Here is a 17,591-nt window from a genome sequence, read left to right on the forward strand (position 1 = left end):
TCATATTGGAACCGTTATGCCAGTGCAGTAATAGAAATCCCACCCGTGTGCCAACAGTTACTGTGAGCTAATTCACGTTTACTGCATTGTAATAGAGCCCCACATACCCATTTACAAGTATGTGCTACACAGCCAAAATTCACTAGAATCTTTCAAATAGAAATATGTACACAAAAATTAAACTGAACCCCCCAAGAAACTTCTGCATGCAATTCAGCATCAGAGATATAGGAGATGCAACTACCTCAGCACTGAGCAAAATACAAAGTTAGCATATGTAAATTCCAAAAATCAAAATATTCAAATCACTAAATTGAAATTTTTTTCTACCTTTTGTTGTCTGGACATTTTATTATTTTTTTTTATCAAGTTGGTCTCAGTTTCTGCTTTCCTCTGTCTTCTCAACTTTCCTTCTAGGGTCCCCAGTCCATCTGATAGTTCTTCTAACCCTCATATCTTCCTCACTTTCTCTCCTACAGCCATCTTGGACATTGATCTCCACCTCTCAGCTTGCTCTATTTAGTTTTCTCTCTATATCCAGTAACATTTCACTCCTCCTCCTTATCATCCAGTTCTCAATCTCCCTCTTTTTACTGCATCTACCTATAGCTTTTCATTTCTTTCCCTCACCCTAGCCACCATCCCCATATCTCTCTCCTTTCAGTAACTTTCCCCACCTCCATATCCAGCATTTCTCTCCCTCACTCTCCTCCATCTAGTGTCTTCCCTCTTACTTGCTCTTCCTCTGACCAGTGTTCCCCCCTCTTTCCCAATCTCTCTGTGCCCAACATCCTTGTCTCGCTCTCTCCCAACCATTTCCAGCACCTCTTTCTATCTCCTCTCTGTGTCCAGCATCTTTTCTCTCTCTCCCCTCCAGCATCTGCCTCTCTTTCTCTTCCTATTCCCTACTCCTCTGAATTCCTAGTAAAATTGCTAACAGAATGATAAACACCCTAAACTCTGCGTGCAGTTTCACCCAACCAAGAAATAACTTGCACCTATAATCCCCTCCATACAAACCTGTCTAGATTGATGAAAATAACACTTTCTGAATCATCAATCAACTCTCGCAGCTCCCGAGCTGCATTTGCGAGATCCTCAGCTTGCCGGTAGTAATTCTCCAGCAAAAGCTCCATTTCCTCTGCATGATCAATTCCAGAAATGCTCGCCTCACTAAAGACAAAAAACAGAACTCAATTTACTATTATGTCCAAGGAAAGTCTAATATCAAAAATGGTAAAATACAGAAAGTACTTTGAACAACTGCATGACATGCCATATGTTCTCCTCGAGAAGCAACTGTGTGCACGTGTTGCACATGAAAAGGAATGCACTAGAGATGAACAGAGTAAGTTCTACAATTAATGAAGCAGATTAAAAAAAAGCAAAATTTATATTAACACTAGTAAAAAAGGCCCATTTCTGAGAGCAATGAAACGGGCGCTAGCAAGGTATTTGTTTTGTGCAATGAATGTCTTGAAGAGGATTTTGTGCCAGGGTGGCCCCCCTCCCTCCCAGGTGGAAGTGTGTGTTTGTGACTGAGAGAGAGTGATGGTGGGCAAGTGTGTTTGTGAGAGAGAGAGAGAGTGTGTGTGTGTGTGTGAATGAGAGTGTGTGGCAGGGTGTCGCGCCTCCCCCCCTTCCCTCCCTGCTTCCTTGCCTGCCTGCGCGCGAGTGAAGGGGAGTGATGTCAGTCGTGCTTAGCATGTCGTCTGTTGTGTCTGAAGTGGTGGCGGAAGGAGTCCACCTTGTTTACCTACCGCCGCTGCATTTTGTTCGCTGTCACCGTCGCGGTCGTCTGAGGCGCAGATGAAGGCTGTGGAAGTCCTCTTGCGCCCTCGATGTGTAAACGTGAGGGCGGGGCGGGCGTCAATGTTGTTTGTAGGGGGTTGTATAGCGGCGTTCGCGGCGGCGTTTGTAGTGTGTGTTATGTTCAGCTGCCCTCGACGTGTTGATGCGAGGGCAGGGCGGTGATGGTATTCGGACGTCATGGGGACGTCACGACTTTCGAACGCGAGGGCGGGGCGGACACTTGTGGGGACACATTCCGATCTATGCCGCCTCACATTCCGGAAGTGCAGCTTCACTTAGAACGTTGGCCTTGCGAATTATGTGCGGAAGAGGCGTGGCTGGGGCGGGTGAGTGACAGTGAGGGGTGAGGGACAGGGAGTGTAACAGTGAGGGGCGCTAAGAATTACTGGGTGAGAATTATTTATATAGATAGGAAGCTACTGATTCTCCTGTTGGTCCAGATACTTTTTTCCCCTTCAGTTTCTAAGTCATTTCAGGAATTTACTTAGAATTTAATATATGAATTTATGCATTTGATTTGGCCTTCTAGGTTCTTTGTGGATTACTGCACTTTCAACTGGACCAAAGGTCATAACAATAAGTTTCTGCGACCACATAAATCCATTCTTGTGATTTGGACATGATATTAGGGGCATGGACGAGTGGTTTTATAATTTTGGTTGCTGCATAGTCATAAAACCACTTTTCCGTGATTGTGTGACTGCCCTACTTACAATGCCAGTATTTGATCATGGCAAAGTGTAACCTGCTCTGATCACCTTATTGGGCAGACTAGACGGACCATGTGGGTTTACCTACCATCATATACTGGAAGCCTGTGGAAATTTAAAAGAAAATAAATTGGGCCTATCAGGTGGAATGTAAGGTTTTTAAGTATCATTATAGTCTATATTTCTATGAATGCATTTATATTGTAAATCAACCTGTAAAAAAAGTATTGATAAGTCTAGTCCAATGCTTTTCAAGGCCAAGGCACACCTACATTAATAACAATGTTGTGCAATATACCATCTTATACAAGTACATAAGTATTGCTACACTGGGACAGACCAAAGGTCCATTAAGCCCAGTATTCTGTTTCCAACGGTGGCCAATCCAGGTCACAAATACCTAGCAAGATCACTGAAAAGCTCAATATATTTTATGATGCTTATCCAAGAAATAAGCAGTGGATTTTCCCCAAGTCAATTTAATAATGGTCAATGGACTTTTCCTTTAGGAAGCCATCCAGACCCTTTTTAAACCCCGCTAAGCTAACCGCCATTACCACATTCTCTGGCAACAAATTAAATAGTTTAATTACACATTCAATGAAGAAAACTTTTCTCCGATTCGTATTAAATTTACTACTTTGTAGCTTCATCACATGCCCCCTAGTCCTAGTATTTTTGGAAAGAGTAAACAAATGATTCACGTCTACCCATTCCACTCCACTCATTATTTTATAGACCTCTATCATATCTCCTCTCAGCCATCTCTTCACCAAGCTGAAGAGCCCTAGATGCTTCAGCCTTTCCTCATAGGGAAGTCATCCCATCCCCTTTATCATTTTTGCCGCCCTTCTCGGTACCTTTTCTAATTCCACTATATCTTTTTTGAGATGTGGTGACCAGAATTGAACACAATATTCGAGGTGCGGTTGCACCAAGGACCGATACAAGGGCATTATAATGTCCTCACTTTTGTTTTCCATTCCTTTCCTAATAATACTCAACATTCTATTTGCTTTCTTAGGTGCTGCAGCACACTGAGCAGAGCATTTCAATGTATCATCATCAACGACGCCAAAATCCCTTTCTTGGTCAGTGACTCCTAACGTGGAACCCTGCATTACATAGCTATAGTTCGGGTTCCTCTTTCCCACATGTATCACTTTGCACTTGTTCACATTAAACGTCATCTGCCATTTAGACACCCAGTGTCGTAAGGTACTCTTGCAATTTTTCACAATCCTCTCACGATTTAACAACTTTGAATAACTTTGTGTTGTCAGAAAATTTAATTACCTCACTAGTTACTCCAATTTCTAGATCATTTATAAATATGTTTAAAAAGCAGAGGTCCTAGCATAGACCCCTGAGGAACCCCACTATCTACCCTTCTCCATTGAGAATACTGACCATTTAACCCTACTCTCTGTTTTCTTTCCTTTAACCAGTTTTTAATCCACAATAGGACACTACCTCCTATCCCATGACTTTCCAATTTCCTCATGGAGTCTTTGTCAAACGCCTTTTGAAAATCCAGATACACATCAACTAGCTCGCCTTTATCCACATGTTTGTTCACTCCTTCAAAGAAATGTAAGATTGGTGAGGCAAGATTTCCCTTCACTAAATCCATGTTGGCTTTGTCTCATTAATCCATGCTTTTGAACATGCTCTGTAATTTTGTTCTTTATAAAATAGTCTTTACCATTTTGCCTGGCACCGACGTCAGCCTCACTGGTCTATAATTTCTTGGATCTCCTCTGGAACCTTTTTAAACTTTCCGGTACCATGCTTGATTTTAAAGATAATTTACATATTACTAACAATAGTTCCGCCAATTCATTTTTCAATTGTATCAGTACTCTGGGAAGAATACCATCCGGTCCAGGAGATCTGCTGCTCTTCAATTTGTCAAATTGCCCCATTACATCCTCTAGGTTTATAGAGATTTCATTCAGTTTCTCCAACTTGTCCGCATCGAATACCATTTCTGGCACCGGTATCACTCCCAAATCTTAAGAACATAAGCACTGCCATACTGGGAAAAGACCAATGGTCCATCAAGCCCAGCATCCTGTGTCCGACCAACGCAAAGAATTAATTTAATCTCTCCGCTATGGCTTTGTCTTCCCTGATCAACCCTTTTACCCCTCGGCCATCTAGCGGTCCAACCGATTCTTTTGACAGCTTCTTGCTTTAAATATACCTAAAAAAAATTCTTACTATGTATATGGAACAGGCATTGTGGACACCAAGATGACAAGTCGCCAACAGGAAAGCCAAAAGTGGCTGAGGAGGGGTAAAGATGAGGAGGTGACATGTGCAATGGGTGTGCTGCACAAAACAGGACTCACCTATTTGTGACCTACATGCTGCCCATCATTTACTACACTCTGAGGAATATAATGTGGTCAAGAATAGGATGCAAGTGTTGCCTCTTGCTGTGAGATACTGAGAGAGTGCCCAGGTGCTGGTCACTCTTCTGTCACCTGGTCTAAAGGAATAATGGTTGGAAAATATTGGTCTAGCCAACCTATTACAACCTTACTCATTACTTTGTCGGCCAGCTAGTTTTTCTTAAAAAAACAAAAACAAACAAAACAAAAAACAAATGGAAGATAAGATCAATTTGCCTTTAAAGGATTTTATACATCCTCCTCAGCTCAACTCAGGAACACTCTCCCCCACTTGCCCTTCTTCACTTTAACCCCCAATTCTCTCTACCACCTCTGCCACTGCATCCTTCCATTGCCCTTTGTGGGTGATGCAACCCCCACAGTCCATGTCTCTAACTGTCTGCCTGCATGGGTCATTATCTTCCAGCAGCTTGAATGGTAGGTATTGGCCCCTCCTTTCATCATCTGCTTGTACTTTCTAGCCAGAGACTACCAAAACGCACCACTGTCTTCAAGCACTAGGCATACTTGCTCAAACTGCATGTTTCAATGGCTCTCTAAATGAACACAAACGAATATAACCTCTATGTGATGTAATGCTAAAAGACATATTTCTTCAAAATTCAATGCATACTTGTTATTAGTTTGTGCACACTTTTAGGTAGTACTTTACAACACCTTATTTGGCAAAAATAATAGCTTCCAAATGTTTCCTGCAGCCAGTTAAGAGTCTTGCTGTTCTGGAAAGGCAGAGAAGGAATAAAGGGAGGGGGAGTGGAATTATAGGTTTAAGATAAAATAAAAACCACACAATTGCAGGACCGACAGGGTAAGGAAGAGGCACTGTGGGTTAATCTAGAACGAGGGAATGGAAAATGTTATTTACACTGATGTGATATAAAGGCCTCCTTCACAGACAGAAGAAGTGGACAGAGATTTAATTGAAGACATTCAAAATATAGCTATGAAAGGGACATTGAAGGAACTTATGGAAGTTCTAGCAGCTTCGCTGGCTGACCTTTCAATGGACTGGAAAAGAGCAGATGTGGTCCCTCTCCACTAAAGTGGAAGTAAGGAAGAGGTTGGGAACTACAGGCCGGTAAGTCTGACTTCTGTGAAGTAAATTAACGGAAACACTTTTAAAACAGAGAATAGTACAGTTTTTGTAATACAATAAATTATAGGACCCAAGGCAACATGGTTTCACTAGCGGCAGGTCTTGTCAGACAAATCTGATTGATTTTTTTCACTGGGTGGCTACAGAGTTAGATCGAGGAAGATCGCTAGATGCGGTGTAATTAGATTTTAGCCTTTGACACAGTTCCACAAGGAGGGCTAATAAAACTGCATGCCCTTGTTACGGGCCCTAAAGTGATTGAGTTAGAAATTGGTTGAGTGGAAGGCAACAGAGGGTAGTGGTAAATGGCCCTCACTCTGAGGAAAGGGATGTTACTAGTGGTGTGCTGCAGGGTTCAGTTCTTGAAAGTCTGAAAGTATATCATTCCAGGATAAGAATGCTTTTCATATTTTTACAGTAAGATTGTTTTGAAATAACACTGAAAAAAAAATCAATCCATGACGAATTTGTGGTACTAATATAGGTTGTATTACCTTGATACCCTCTGTGACTATCTGATTCGCATTTGCTCAAATTCAGTGTTGGAAGTTACTATATCTGGTTTCTGTTAAATTGCTTCATACCACTTTGGACAACCTAGGCCAGGAAGGCAGTTTAGAAACATTACAACTGAAAATTATTCCCATTCCTTTAGGTCACTTACAATACTTGAGGGTCAGTCCACTTAGTAAGGCAGAGCTCTTCTATTAATTCCTCTTCATCCAAGATTTTTAAAATAGCCTCTTTGAAGACTTTAATATCTGTTTCTAATTCTGACAGGCTGGAAGAAAGAGGAATCTTAGATCAGTGGGTTGTAAATCTCACAACCTTCAATTGTCAACCTCTTTTTTACTATTTATGTTTCAACATTTTTATTGATGGAACCATATAAATTCACAAACAACAGTTCCAAGTATAATCATAACAATCAGTACACGCTGAATAGCTACCGAACAGAGCTGTGCCACCAAAAGTTTTACATTTTCCGCCCCCCAACTAAGATGAAATACACATCTTGATATAACCTCTTGTCTTATTAAATGCGACAGGTGCGATTCCCCATCTGTCCTACAACCTATAGGTAACAGAACTTCATTGCACACAATTCAAACCAATAGAATCCAAGACTCTCCAGGATTAACATAAATCAAAAGCACATCACTTATCTCTATTCACACCTGTCTAAACCACCCAACCCCACCCACCCACCCACCCCAGTGCCTTCTCTCCCCCCCCCCCCCCCCCCCCCCCCCCCGTTACATGCACATAGAAATCCCATTCAAAGAGGAAGTATACCAAAAAAGTCAGATTTCTCAGCTTTATGTTACTTTATGTCTACTGCAGTACAAGTTCTGCTCTTTTTGAAGAAAATATGTAAGCACCAGAGAGTGATAATATGCCCAAAGACAGGCCACAAATGTTTACGCTGATCAAGGTCATACTTAAGTCGAGGCCATACTTAAGTCAGAATGCAAGTCTCTTTACAGATACAATATCATATACTTGAGTTTTCCTCCCACTGACATTTGGTTATTTTCTATTGCAAAGGAATTGAAAACCTGGTGGCATTTAATAACTATGAATAATGTTCCCTCTAAGTTGCATGGCACCGCACTCTCTTTAGAAGCTGCACAGCAGTTCTAGTTTGCATTGCAGCAGAGGCATAGAGACCTACCCCACCTCCTTTCTGCCAGTGCTGCTTCTCCAGACCAGCATCAACAGCAGTAAAACCAAGGACAGCCATCAAGGGGCAGCACTGTGCATACTTGTGTCTACTAGTCCTGCCCCTCCATCACTTCCTGGTTCCAGGAGAGAGCCAACAGCCATGAATATGTACAGTCAGCCTTGTTTTGCTGATGCTGGTCTGGAGGTTGGGGAGGGGAGAAGGGTCAGACACTGGAAAGAAGAGGGAAGGAACAGATGCTGAATGGAAGGGTCATGGAGAGGATCAGATGTTGGATGGAAGGGTCAGAGAGAAGGAACAGTCACTGGAAGGAAAGGGGAGAGAAGAAAGAGGATAGAGTTAGAGACTCTGGTAAGGGAAAGAGATGGCAAAATGTAGGTAGAGTAAAAAGAGGGAAACTGAAGACTGGATACTAAGCAAGAATTAAATCTGGACATAGGCAGAACAATAAATTGAAGAAAGATGAAAAGAAAAATAAGGGAAAAAAATAACAAATAGACAGGAAATCCTGGCCAGTTAAGAAAAGATAATGAAAACAAATAAACAGAAGCCTTGTGGCCATTTGGCATCCTACCAAAACAGTGATAGGTAACATAAGCATTGTCTGTCCCAGTATGGTGATGCTTATGCTCATATTTTATGTTGCCAGTAACATCAGGATTTCTGTTACATGGCCAACAGGAAGATGCTGATCTGGGAGCTAAGGCTGACTGAGAGTCAAGTGTAAAAGTACCTGCATATATTTCCAGAATACTGCAAACAGTATTCTGTTTAACATGTTGTATTATTTTGCCATGTGTTATTTTGATTTTTTTGGATACATAATTCCCTGGAGTGCATACTGTATACATAATATCATAAGTAACAGAAGTAATGGGGAAGGCAGCTGGTAGACAGTGAATGGGTTCTTCTCTATTGTGTTCCTAAATTATCATCTGCTCAAGAGAATTGATACACAGCAAAAATAATTTTTATGCTGCAGATCATATCTGGCCGAATAGTAATTTAAATTCAAATATGAATAATCCGGGGCTCTACTGTGCTAACTCCTACTGAAATAAACACTTGATGTCTGATGTCACGTTGCTTCTTTTATTATTTGTTATGTTAAAGCTCAATGCCCATTATTAATATTTGGCCAAATATTTTTCATTAACTGTATTAGGTAGAATAGTAAAATATGCTATTTGGTACAGCTCTAATACAAAGTAATTTTAGGTCGCAATGACCCCTCAAGACTGAGGCAGACTGGAGCCTGAGTTCTGAGAAAGTCCCCAGAACTAATGTCACAAGACTGGTCAGAGCCCTGAATTCCAGGAAAAGCACTAAGAATGACACCAAAAGCTCGACCACTAGTCTCATCCGAGCCAGAGATCTAAGAAATGCATCTTGAATGAAGTCAAAGACATTCTTGTGGTTTCTCTGGCCTTCTAAAATGTCATCAGAAGATCAGACATTACTGTTATAAAAAATGGTATAAAAGATGGATCTCTCTAACTGGAAAGGACCTGACCTTTCCTGCTATTAGCCTCCTTACATTCATCTGACTTTCATCCGATCTTTAATCAACTCACTGAATACCCGAGCCTTCCAGAAGCAAGCACTGCCTGCAAGACAACAAAAACCTTGCTTCTCCAGTCGTCCATGAAAGACACAATCAACACAAGCAGGTTGTACAAACACTGTAATTGGTAACAGGTAGTAGGCAGTGGCCTGCAGGGTAAAGTGTGTGTTTGTACTAACTAATTTCTGATAGGTGTGAGTTTTATTTTCAAAGAACTCTATTTCCTATATGTCATTTCCCCAGTTTTGTAAATAGCTTTTTACTCCCTGTAAGTAGTTAAGTAAATAAATGTATTACTCTTTTTATAGATACGTGTTTTTATGATTCTTCAGTAAATAAAGGAGTGAGAATGCCAAACTGCTTACAGAAGAAATGTTTTCACATAATTCCTGAATGATGATAAAAATATTCTTTGCAAGTCTCTACACAATTATTGTACTATACACCCATATAATGGATGCCCAGCCACCAGGTTATCACCCTTGTCGACCATCAGTCCCACATAAGGGACTGTAAACACTACCTTTGTTCAATCTACTGAGGTGCAGAAAATCTGATCTGGAAATTTAACTATAGACCTTCCAAATGGCAACACTCAAGCACTGTCATAGAACTACAAAGTAAGCCTTATCTTTATCATTTTAGTCAGAATCTCTTAATATATTTATATAACTGAGTTGTGCACATGAGAAACTCATTGATTACAGTCTCTCCAACACAGGTGACATACCCTAAAAATCTTGAAAAAGGCTCTTTCTAAATAAGTTATGCCAGCAGTTCAATAATTATGGCAGATAGGGTCATCCTTGATGCATCCATTTATGAACTGACACAAGAGAGGACAGTCAGCTGTTTAATGATACTTGGGCTCAGTGATCTTAAATGTTTCTACAGGTTATTTCTGGTTATCAAAGGTGATGAACTAGACCACTAAAGAGAGAGAGGCAAATACATGAACAAACTTTTTTTTTAAAAATGATCCAAGGCTGGAATTTTCCCATTCAGCAGCTTCAATGATTTCCTCTTAACGACAAAAACAAATTAAACCTTGTTTAATTTTAGGTGAAGGCATGCAAATGTAAAAAAGAAAAAGAAAAAGAAATCAAGTAATTGTTCTTGTTGTACCTCTTATCCGAGAAAACAGAGAAGTGAAAAATACTGAAGATGTTCAACATTAAGCTTCACATATTTTGGACATTTCCCGAATGATTTTCAATAGCTCTGATAGACAGGTTGAACATTCTTTTCTATACTGCTCTAGTTAATTAAAGCCTTTTGCCCCAAATACTCAACACTATGCAGTCAGGAGGTTTGAATATCCAATTGTTCAATTTGGTGAACAAATAGAATATGATCTTCAAGTAAGAGATTCTGCAGAAACCTCCGATTAATATCATCATTAGCCCTTTTCCCCTCTCTCCACAGTAAATATCATGTAGTACACCAACAAGAAATGTATTTAACCAAACCAAAGGTGGCTGCATACACTAGGAGTCTGTTTGAATAGAGAAATTCTATAACGTCATATTTATAACCACCAACCAATTCCTAGTTACCTTTTGCTATTTTGTAGAAGAACATGTAGTTTGCTCCTATCCACTGACAAAAGCTTAGGGTCCACTAGAGATTCCAGCGTCTCCAGTATATGAGGCTGCAAAACTTGAAGTCTTCCCTGAAGACAGCTGATCTAGAAAAAAGAAAAATCCTTCATAGAGATTATTAATGACCTTTTAAAAATACTGTGGCTCCTGAATCCTTAATACCGCATTAAACAACGTTTTTTAGTAACTTTGTACAATCTACTAGAGATCATCCTAGAAGAATGCTTTGGGGCCATTTATGGGCCTTAAGGCTCCATCTGCTGAAAGAAGGGAAATGTATTAAATGGATGGAGAGTAATCAGGATTCGATTATAGGACATTAGCAGCTACATGCGGATCCCTTAATCAAGAGAGATCTGCCAAAAAGTCTTGCACTTTCAGAGATTCCATCTGTAAATCATTAGTGCTTTCTCCCTAGAAACACACACACTCACACTCAGATGTTAAGAAAGGTTAGAATTAATTGCCGTTAATAAAACTTCAGTAGGAAGTTTATGTTTCCACCTTTCTCTTGAGCCTTTGCATAAACTAACTTTATCAATAAAAGCTGTGACTATCATTGAATCAAGGGTTATGATTTTCACTTTAGTGAGAAGGAATGATTGGGTCAATATTTGAACTCCGTGGTCAGCATTTCTTTTAAACCTGTGTAGGTTTCAGCGATGTCTTGTTCCTTGGCAGTAGTTGAACTAGCTAACGGTCACAGTGGTCTGGGATAAGTTTGTTTACGCCCCTGGAACAAGACATGCTTCCACCCCTGCACCACAGCTGCTAAAATAACCAGCGTCGATAGCTGGTGAGTGAGACCAACATACAAGTGACAGGCAATCAAGGGACTCTGCAAACTTCTATGATAACAAATCTTTTATTGCACAAAGGAATCTTTTAAAACCAACTTTTAAAGGTGAATTTGTAAAGTGCTCAGAAATTTAAGAGGAGAAATTAGGCCTTACCTGCTAATTTGCTTTCCTTTAGTCCCTCCGGAAAGGCCCAGACTGTGACTGATGGGTTGCGCACGGCTTCCAACAGGTGGAGACTGAGAATTCTGATTGAACAGAGTGAGCCAATAAGAGCCCTCACTAAGACTAGAAAGATCCAGTATATTATACCAAAGCAGGAGAAAAACAGAGACACGTTCTGGCTGCCTGAGAACCTGAGCAGCCACCAGCACCAGACTACCACCGAGCTTGTGCCATATACTGAGTGTGCCCGTCGACGGAAAGGCACTAACAGCACTGCAGGAATTTGTTCAAGCATGCAAAGCTGTGCTCATTTTGACTTTTTTTTTTTTTTTTAAATAATATCTAAGAACAGGAGATGGACAACATGACTCTCCTTAGCCCAAAACTTGTCGAACTACATCAACAACAGCAAACAGGAATGGGAGAGTTCTGGGCCGGTCCGGAGGGACTAAAGGAAAGCAAATTAGCGGGTAAGGCTTAATTTCTCCTTCCTCAGCGTCCCTCCGGACCGGCCCAGACTGTGACTGATGGGAAGTAACAAAAGCAGTAAGAATTCATGGGCGGGACCCCAGCAAACCTGCTGTAAGAACCTACGCTCCAAAAACTGCATCCTGATGACTTTGCACATCCAACCGGTAATGCTTAGAGAAGGAATGCAGCGAGGACCAGGTTGCCGCCCTGCAGATCTTTAATGGTGGAACCAGACAACGTTCGGCCCAAGAAGCTGCCTGTCCCGCTTTTACACTGTCGGGTACCAACCTGCCCGCCAGGAGGTAAGCAGAAGCAATCATCTCCTTAAGCCACCTACATAGAGTAAGTTTAGAAGCCGCTAACCCCCTGCAAACTCCCCCAATCAATACAAACAGACGATCCATCTGATGGAACTCCTCTGTAATATTCAAGTAATGCTTGAGAACTCTCTTGATATCCAGACACTTCAGACGCCGCTACTCCTCCGAGTCACAAGAAGACCCCAGACTACTCTCCCGGGATCCAGAGTGGTGCAACTGAGGAAGCCTGCCTGAACATTCTCCACTCCAACTACATGAGCCGCCAAGAGGGCCTCCAGATGCCACTCCGCCCAGCTCATACGCTGAGCCGTTTCCTGCTCTAGACGCAGACAGAGTTCCTCCTTGACAATTGACATAGGCCACGGCGTTGTCTGACGTGATGCAGACTGATGCACCTTTCAGTACAGTACAGAACAATTGGAGGGCCAAATGTATTGCTCTGGTCTCCAAGTGATTAATAAAGCAAGATGCTGCCTCCTGCGACCATAGGCCCTGAGCATACTACCCCTGAAAATGAGCTCCCCAGCCCAAAAAACTGGTGTCTGTTGTGACCACAATCCACTGCGGGGTCTCCAGAGACATCGCTCTGGACAAATTGGGCGTCCGGAGCCACCAGCGAAGACTGCCTCTCTCCTGTGCTGGTAGTGACTACTTTCGCAGGAGGAAGTCCATCTGCGGTGACCACCTGGAGAGACGAGATCGTTGAAGAGGTCTCAAATGTGCCCTGGCCCACAGCGCAACTTCTATTGTCACCGCCATGGAGCTCAAAACCTGCAGATAATCCCACGCAGACTACAGAAACCAATGTCTGCAACTCGAGAATCCTGTCTTGGGCGAGTAACACTCCCAGATAATCCAAGGACTGAGATGGCTGTAGGCAACTCTTCTGCGCATTGACTACCCATCCAAGAGACTGGAGGAAATTGACCACTCTCTCTGTAACCTGAAGACTCACTGTGCAACTTCACTCTGACCAGCAAATCGTCCAGATAAGGATAGACCAGAATCCCGTCCCTTCTGAGGGCTGCTGCAACCACTACTTTGGTGAAAGTGCGTGGAGATGTCGCCAGACCAAAGGGCAACTCCCCAAACTGAAAATGCTGGCCGAGAATTGCAAAGTGCAGGAACCGCTGGTGCAAGGGGCAGATCGGAATGTGGAGATATGCTTTGGTGAGATCTAAAGTCGTCAAAAACTCTCCGGACCGCTATGACTGACTGTAGAGTTTCCATAAGAAAGGAGGAGACCTTGAGTACTTACCTTGAGGTCTAAAATGGGTCTGAAAGAGCCTTCCTTTTTGGGGACAATGAAATAAATGGAATAGCGTCCCTGCCTGATCTCTCATGGGGGAACTGGACAAATAGCCTGGAGGTTAAGAAGCCTTTCCAGAGTTCCCTGGACAACATCCGCTTTGAGACGAGACCGACAAGGGGACTCCAGAAATGCATCCGAGAGAGGCCGCGCAAACTCTAAGGTGTACCCTTCTCAAATAACCTCCAGAACCCATTGGTCAGAGATGATTTGGGCCCACCTCCAGTAAAACTGCACCAAACACGCTCCTAAAGGCACTAGAGGCTGGGACCAGACATCTTCATTGGGAAGGACGAGCAGGGAATTGGAAAGAACTCCCCGAGTCTCTGCCCCCTCTACAAGTTCCCCGAAAGGACTGGGACCTCTGGAATAGATGGGACCTCTGAGTCGAAGAGGCGGATTGGGGTGGGGGGACCTGGCCACCCGGGTATAAACACCCCAGAGGCTGGAATAGGCCCCCACGGGGACCTCAACCTCCAGAGAACAGGTTTATTCAATACACCCCAGGCACGCAAAAGTAAGGAAAAATAAAGGACTAACCCAAGAAAGGAAAAGAAAATTCAGAGAGACTGAATGGTTCACAACTTTCCACCTGCTGGAGACTAAGATTACTAGATCTTTCTAGTCCTAGCGAGGGCTCTTATTGGCTCACTCCGTTCAATCAGAATTCTCAGTCTCCACCTGCTCGAAGGCGTGCACAACCCATCAGTCACAGTCTGGGCCGGTCCAGAGGAACACTAAGGAATATATATATATATATTTTTTTTATCATGCTTGCCATAATTGCTTATTTTATATATAGATAGATAGATAGATATATGTAGATAGATAGATAACAAAATAATATATTTTCCCACTTTGGCATCATTCTTTCATTGGACACAGCCTAACTCAGGTACTCTCATACTTCTAACCAAATGAGTCCAGAGTAATTGCTATTTGAGTGATTATCTGTCATACTAGCAATGCCTACAAGTTGGTACCCCACATCATCGACTCTGACTCTTATTTTCTACTGTCTGACTGACTCCTACCAGATCTAAAGTGCTGGTAAACATAACCTTAGGTCCAGGACAAAAACAAGTATGTAAGTATAAAAAGATTATTATAATGTTTTTTTTTATTTTGAAGCTGAAGTCGGTACATTTTTACCAACTCTGACTCCACCCAAAATGGATTCCAACTCCGACTCCACAGACATTCCAGAATGAAGGAATAGAAAATGTGCCACTGTGATTAAATACAGTGACAAAAGATTAATGTAAATATACATTTAAGCAAGGTATATAGCATTATTCTGAAGACAGTATTAAGCAAGGCTCACCCTGTACTGCAGAATTGCTTCTATCGCTCTGAATTCAAACGGCAAGGAGTATGTAACTAGTTGGCCTTCTCCTGCCAGCTGAGGTGCAAGTTCCTTGAACAGCCACTGCTCCAGGCTTAAGTAGCGATAATCCAGGATTAGGAGATATTCTGGTGTTATCACAGCTTTCAAAAACTGTAAACATATACAAAAAGAATTCTCTGATCTCTCCAAAACAAACATGCAATTATACAGCATCTGATATTTAGGAAACTTTGGTTATTGTCATTGCCATATAAGGACACCACAGTCATCACAAAGACACATGCCACAAGTGCCTTCTGTCAAAATGACACACAAGAGTGACCGGCAGCCCCAAGCATGTGGAATCAGCTTCTCCTTGAGATTTAATCAGAGATTGATCATTTGATAATTTCTTAATAACTTAAAAGACGATCTATTTCCTGGGCCTACAATATGGATGGGAAATGGATGTCCCTTCTCCCCAGAACTCTGTTTACTTATTTGGCATGATTGGTATTATGTTGTCTAATTTTCGATTTTTAGCTTTTCTGATTTCTGGCTCTATATGAATTATTTAATTTTAGGGGGTGCTGCAGTGGACTTCACATAAAAGGTTCCATCTCATGTGTCACCCATATGTGGGTACAGTAGGTTTTTGGTAGGCTTTGGAGAGCTCACACTTTCCACCACAAGTGTAACAGTTAAGAGTGGGATATGGACCTGGGCTCCCTTCTCTACACTGCACTGACCACTAGGCTACTCCAGGGATCTGCTTGCTGCTCCAATAGGACTGGCCATATAATCTGAAGCTGTCAGGGGCTGGTATGTACTGTTTCTTTCACATCTTTGGGGGTGGGGGTGGGAGTCAGTGACCACTGGGAAGTAAGAGGGGCCATACTTTAATCCTTTCAGTGGTCATTTAGGGCACCTTTCTGTGACTTAGTCATGACTGAAACAGATTTAGACTAAAACGTCTAACTTTTAGTACTGGACATTTTTGCTTTGTTCCATTACAGCAGAAACAGAAGCAGGACGTCAGACACATGCACACAAACAGATTGTAACTTGATGAGATCATTCGTCCACGTCGCGCGGCCGAGAAGAGGACTTTGGCTGGCGGGGGCTGGGGGTCCCCCGCCAGCACAGGTATGTGACGGCGGCGGGGGAGGGTTGGCGGCGAGAAGGGGGGCTCGAGAGGGTCGCGGCAGGGGGGTCCAGGGGTCAGGAACTCGGAAGGGGGTCTGGAAATTGGAGGGAGGGAGGCAGGGAGGTGGGTTCTGGAACTCTGGGGGGGGAGGGAGGGGGCCTGGAAGGAGGGAGGGGGCCTGGAAATCGGTGGAGGAGAGGGGTTTGGAACTCAGGGGAGGGGGGGAATGCACCACCTGTACAAAAACTAGAAAAAAAAAGCGGGGGGACGACCCTGGAACTTGGAGGGAGGGAGGGGGGGACGACGACCTTGGAACATGGAGGAAGGGGGGACACTGGAACTGGGAGGGAGGGGGCCCTGGCACACACTCTCATACATACTCTCTCTCTCTCACACACACACACACACTCTCTCACACAGTCATTCTCACACACACTCTCTCAAACATACACACTCCGAGGAAAACCTTGCTAGCGCCCATTTCCTTTGTGTCAGAAACGGGCCTTTTTTACTAGTTAAATAACTAAATATATAAAAAGTATATAAAATCAATAACAAATATGCATACTAGACGTGACCACCAACTGATGAAATATTTTAGAATCTGCATGTCTTACCAAATAAATTCTCTCAACAAGGGCAAATAAAATCCAGACAGGGTCATTCAAAACAGCACTGCTATAAAACAGCATTAAGAAAGGGGGGGTGGGGAGGTTAAATCTTAGATAGATACCAGAAAAAAAATCCTATATTGAAAAGTAAGCTATGCACTGTGATACTTCATGAGATCCAAACAAATCCTTAAAAAAAATACTACTCTAAAATGTCAAAAAAGGCACCTTGGAAAATACTACTCTGAAACATCATTAAAAAATCATTAGAAAGTGCCCTGTATACAATAATAAAAAATGTTGCAATGCTAAATATCATATCACTTATGCTTATGTTGCAATCTTTGATATCCTACCTCCAAAGATAATATGTCAAACTGATGAAAACATGAGCAGATGGAACACACATACCAAATAAAAATGGTGCCATCTCCAAAGAAACTCCTTGAAGCACCACAGCGCCAATACTTTATATTATTATTCTAACACAGAAACTTTATGCAGCCACAATACGTAACCAATCTTAGAACAAAGCACTCTTCAGCTATCTAGAAACGTAC

General features: G+C 42.3%; 1 protein-coding gene across 1 annotated transcript in view; it reads right to left on the reverse strand.

Annotated features, from left to right (window-relative positions):
* The window catches only part of MRS2 (magnesium transporter MRS2), a 65,125-nt gene that overhangs the window by 16,957 nt on the left and 30,577 nt on the right, over nucleotides 1–17,591 (reverse strand). Inside the window, exons 5-8 of the mRNA XM_030190093.1 lie at nucleotides 15,271–15,444; nucleotides 10,840–10,970; nucleotides 6,700–6,816; nucleotides 1,021–1,173 (exon numbers count right to left, since the gene is read on the reverse strand). Of these exons, the coding sequence (XP_030045953.1) occupies nucleotides 1,021–1,173; nucleotides 6,700–6,816; nucleotides 10,840–10,970; nucleotides 15,271–15,444 (575 nt within the window). The remainder of the gene's footprint in view (nucleotides 1–1,020; nucleotides 1,174–6,699; nucleotides 6,817–10,839; nucleotides 10,971–15,270; nucleotides 15,445–17,591) is intronic.

Source organism: Microcaecilia unicolor, chromosome 1 (genome assembly GCF_901765095.1).
Source record: "Microcaecilia unicolor chromosome 1, aMicUni1.1, whole genome shotgun sequence".
In the NCBI taxonomy this organism is placed as follows: domain Eukaryota; kingdom Metazoa; phylum Chordata; class Amphibia; order Gymnophiona; family Siphonopidae; genus Microcaecilia; species Microcaecilia unicolor.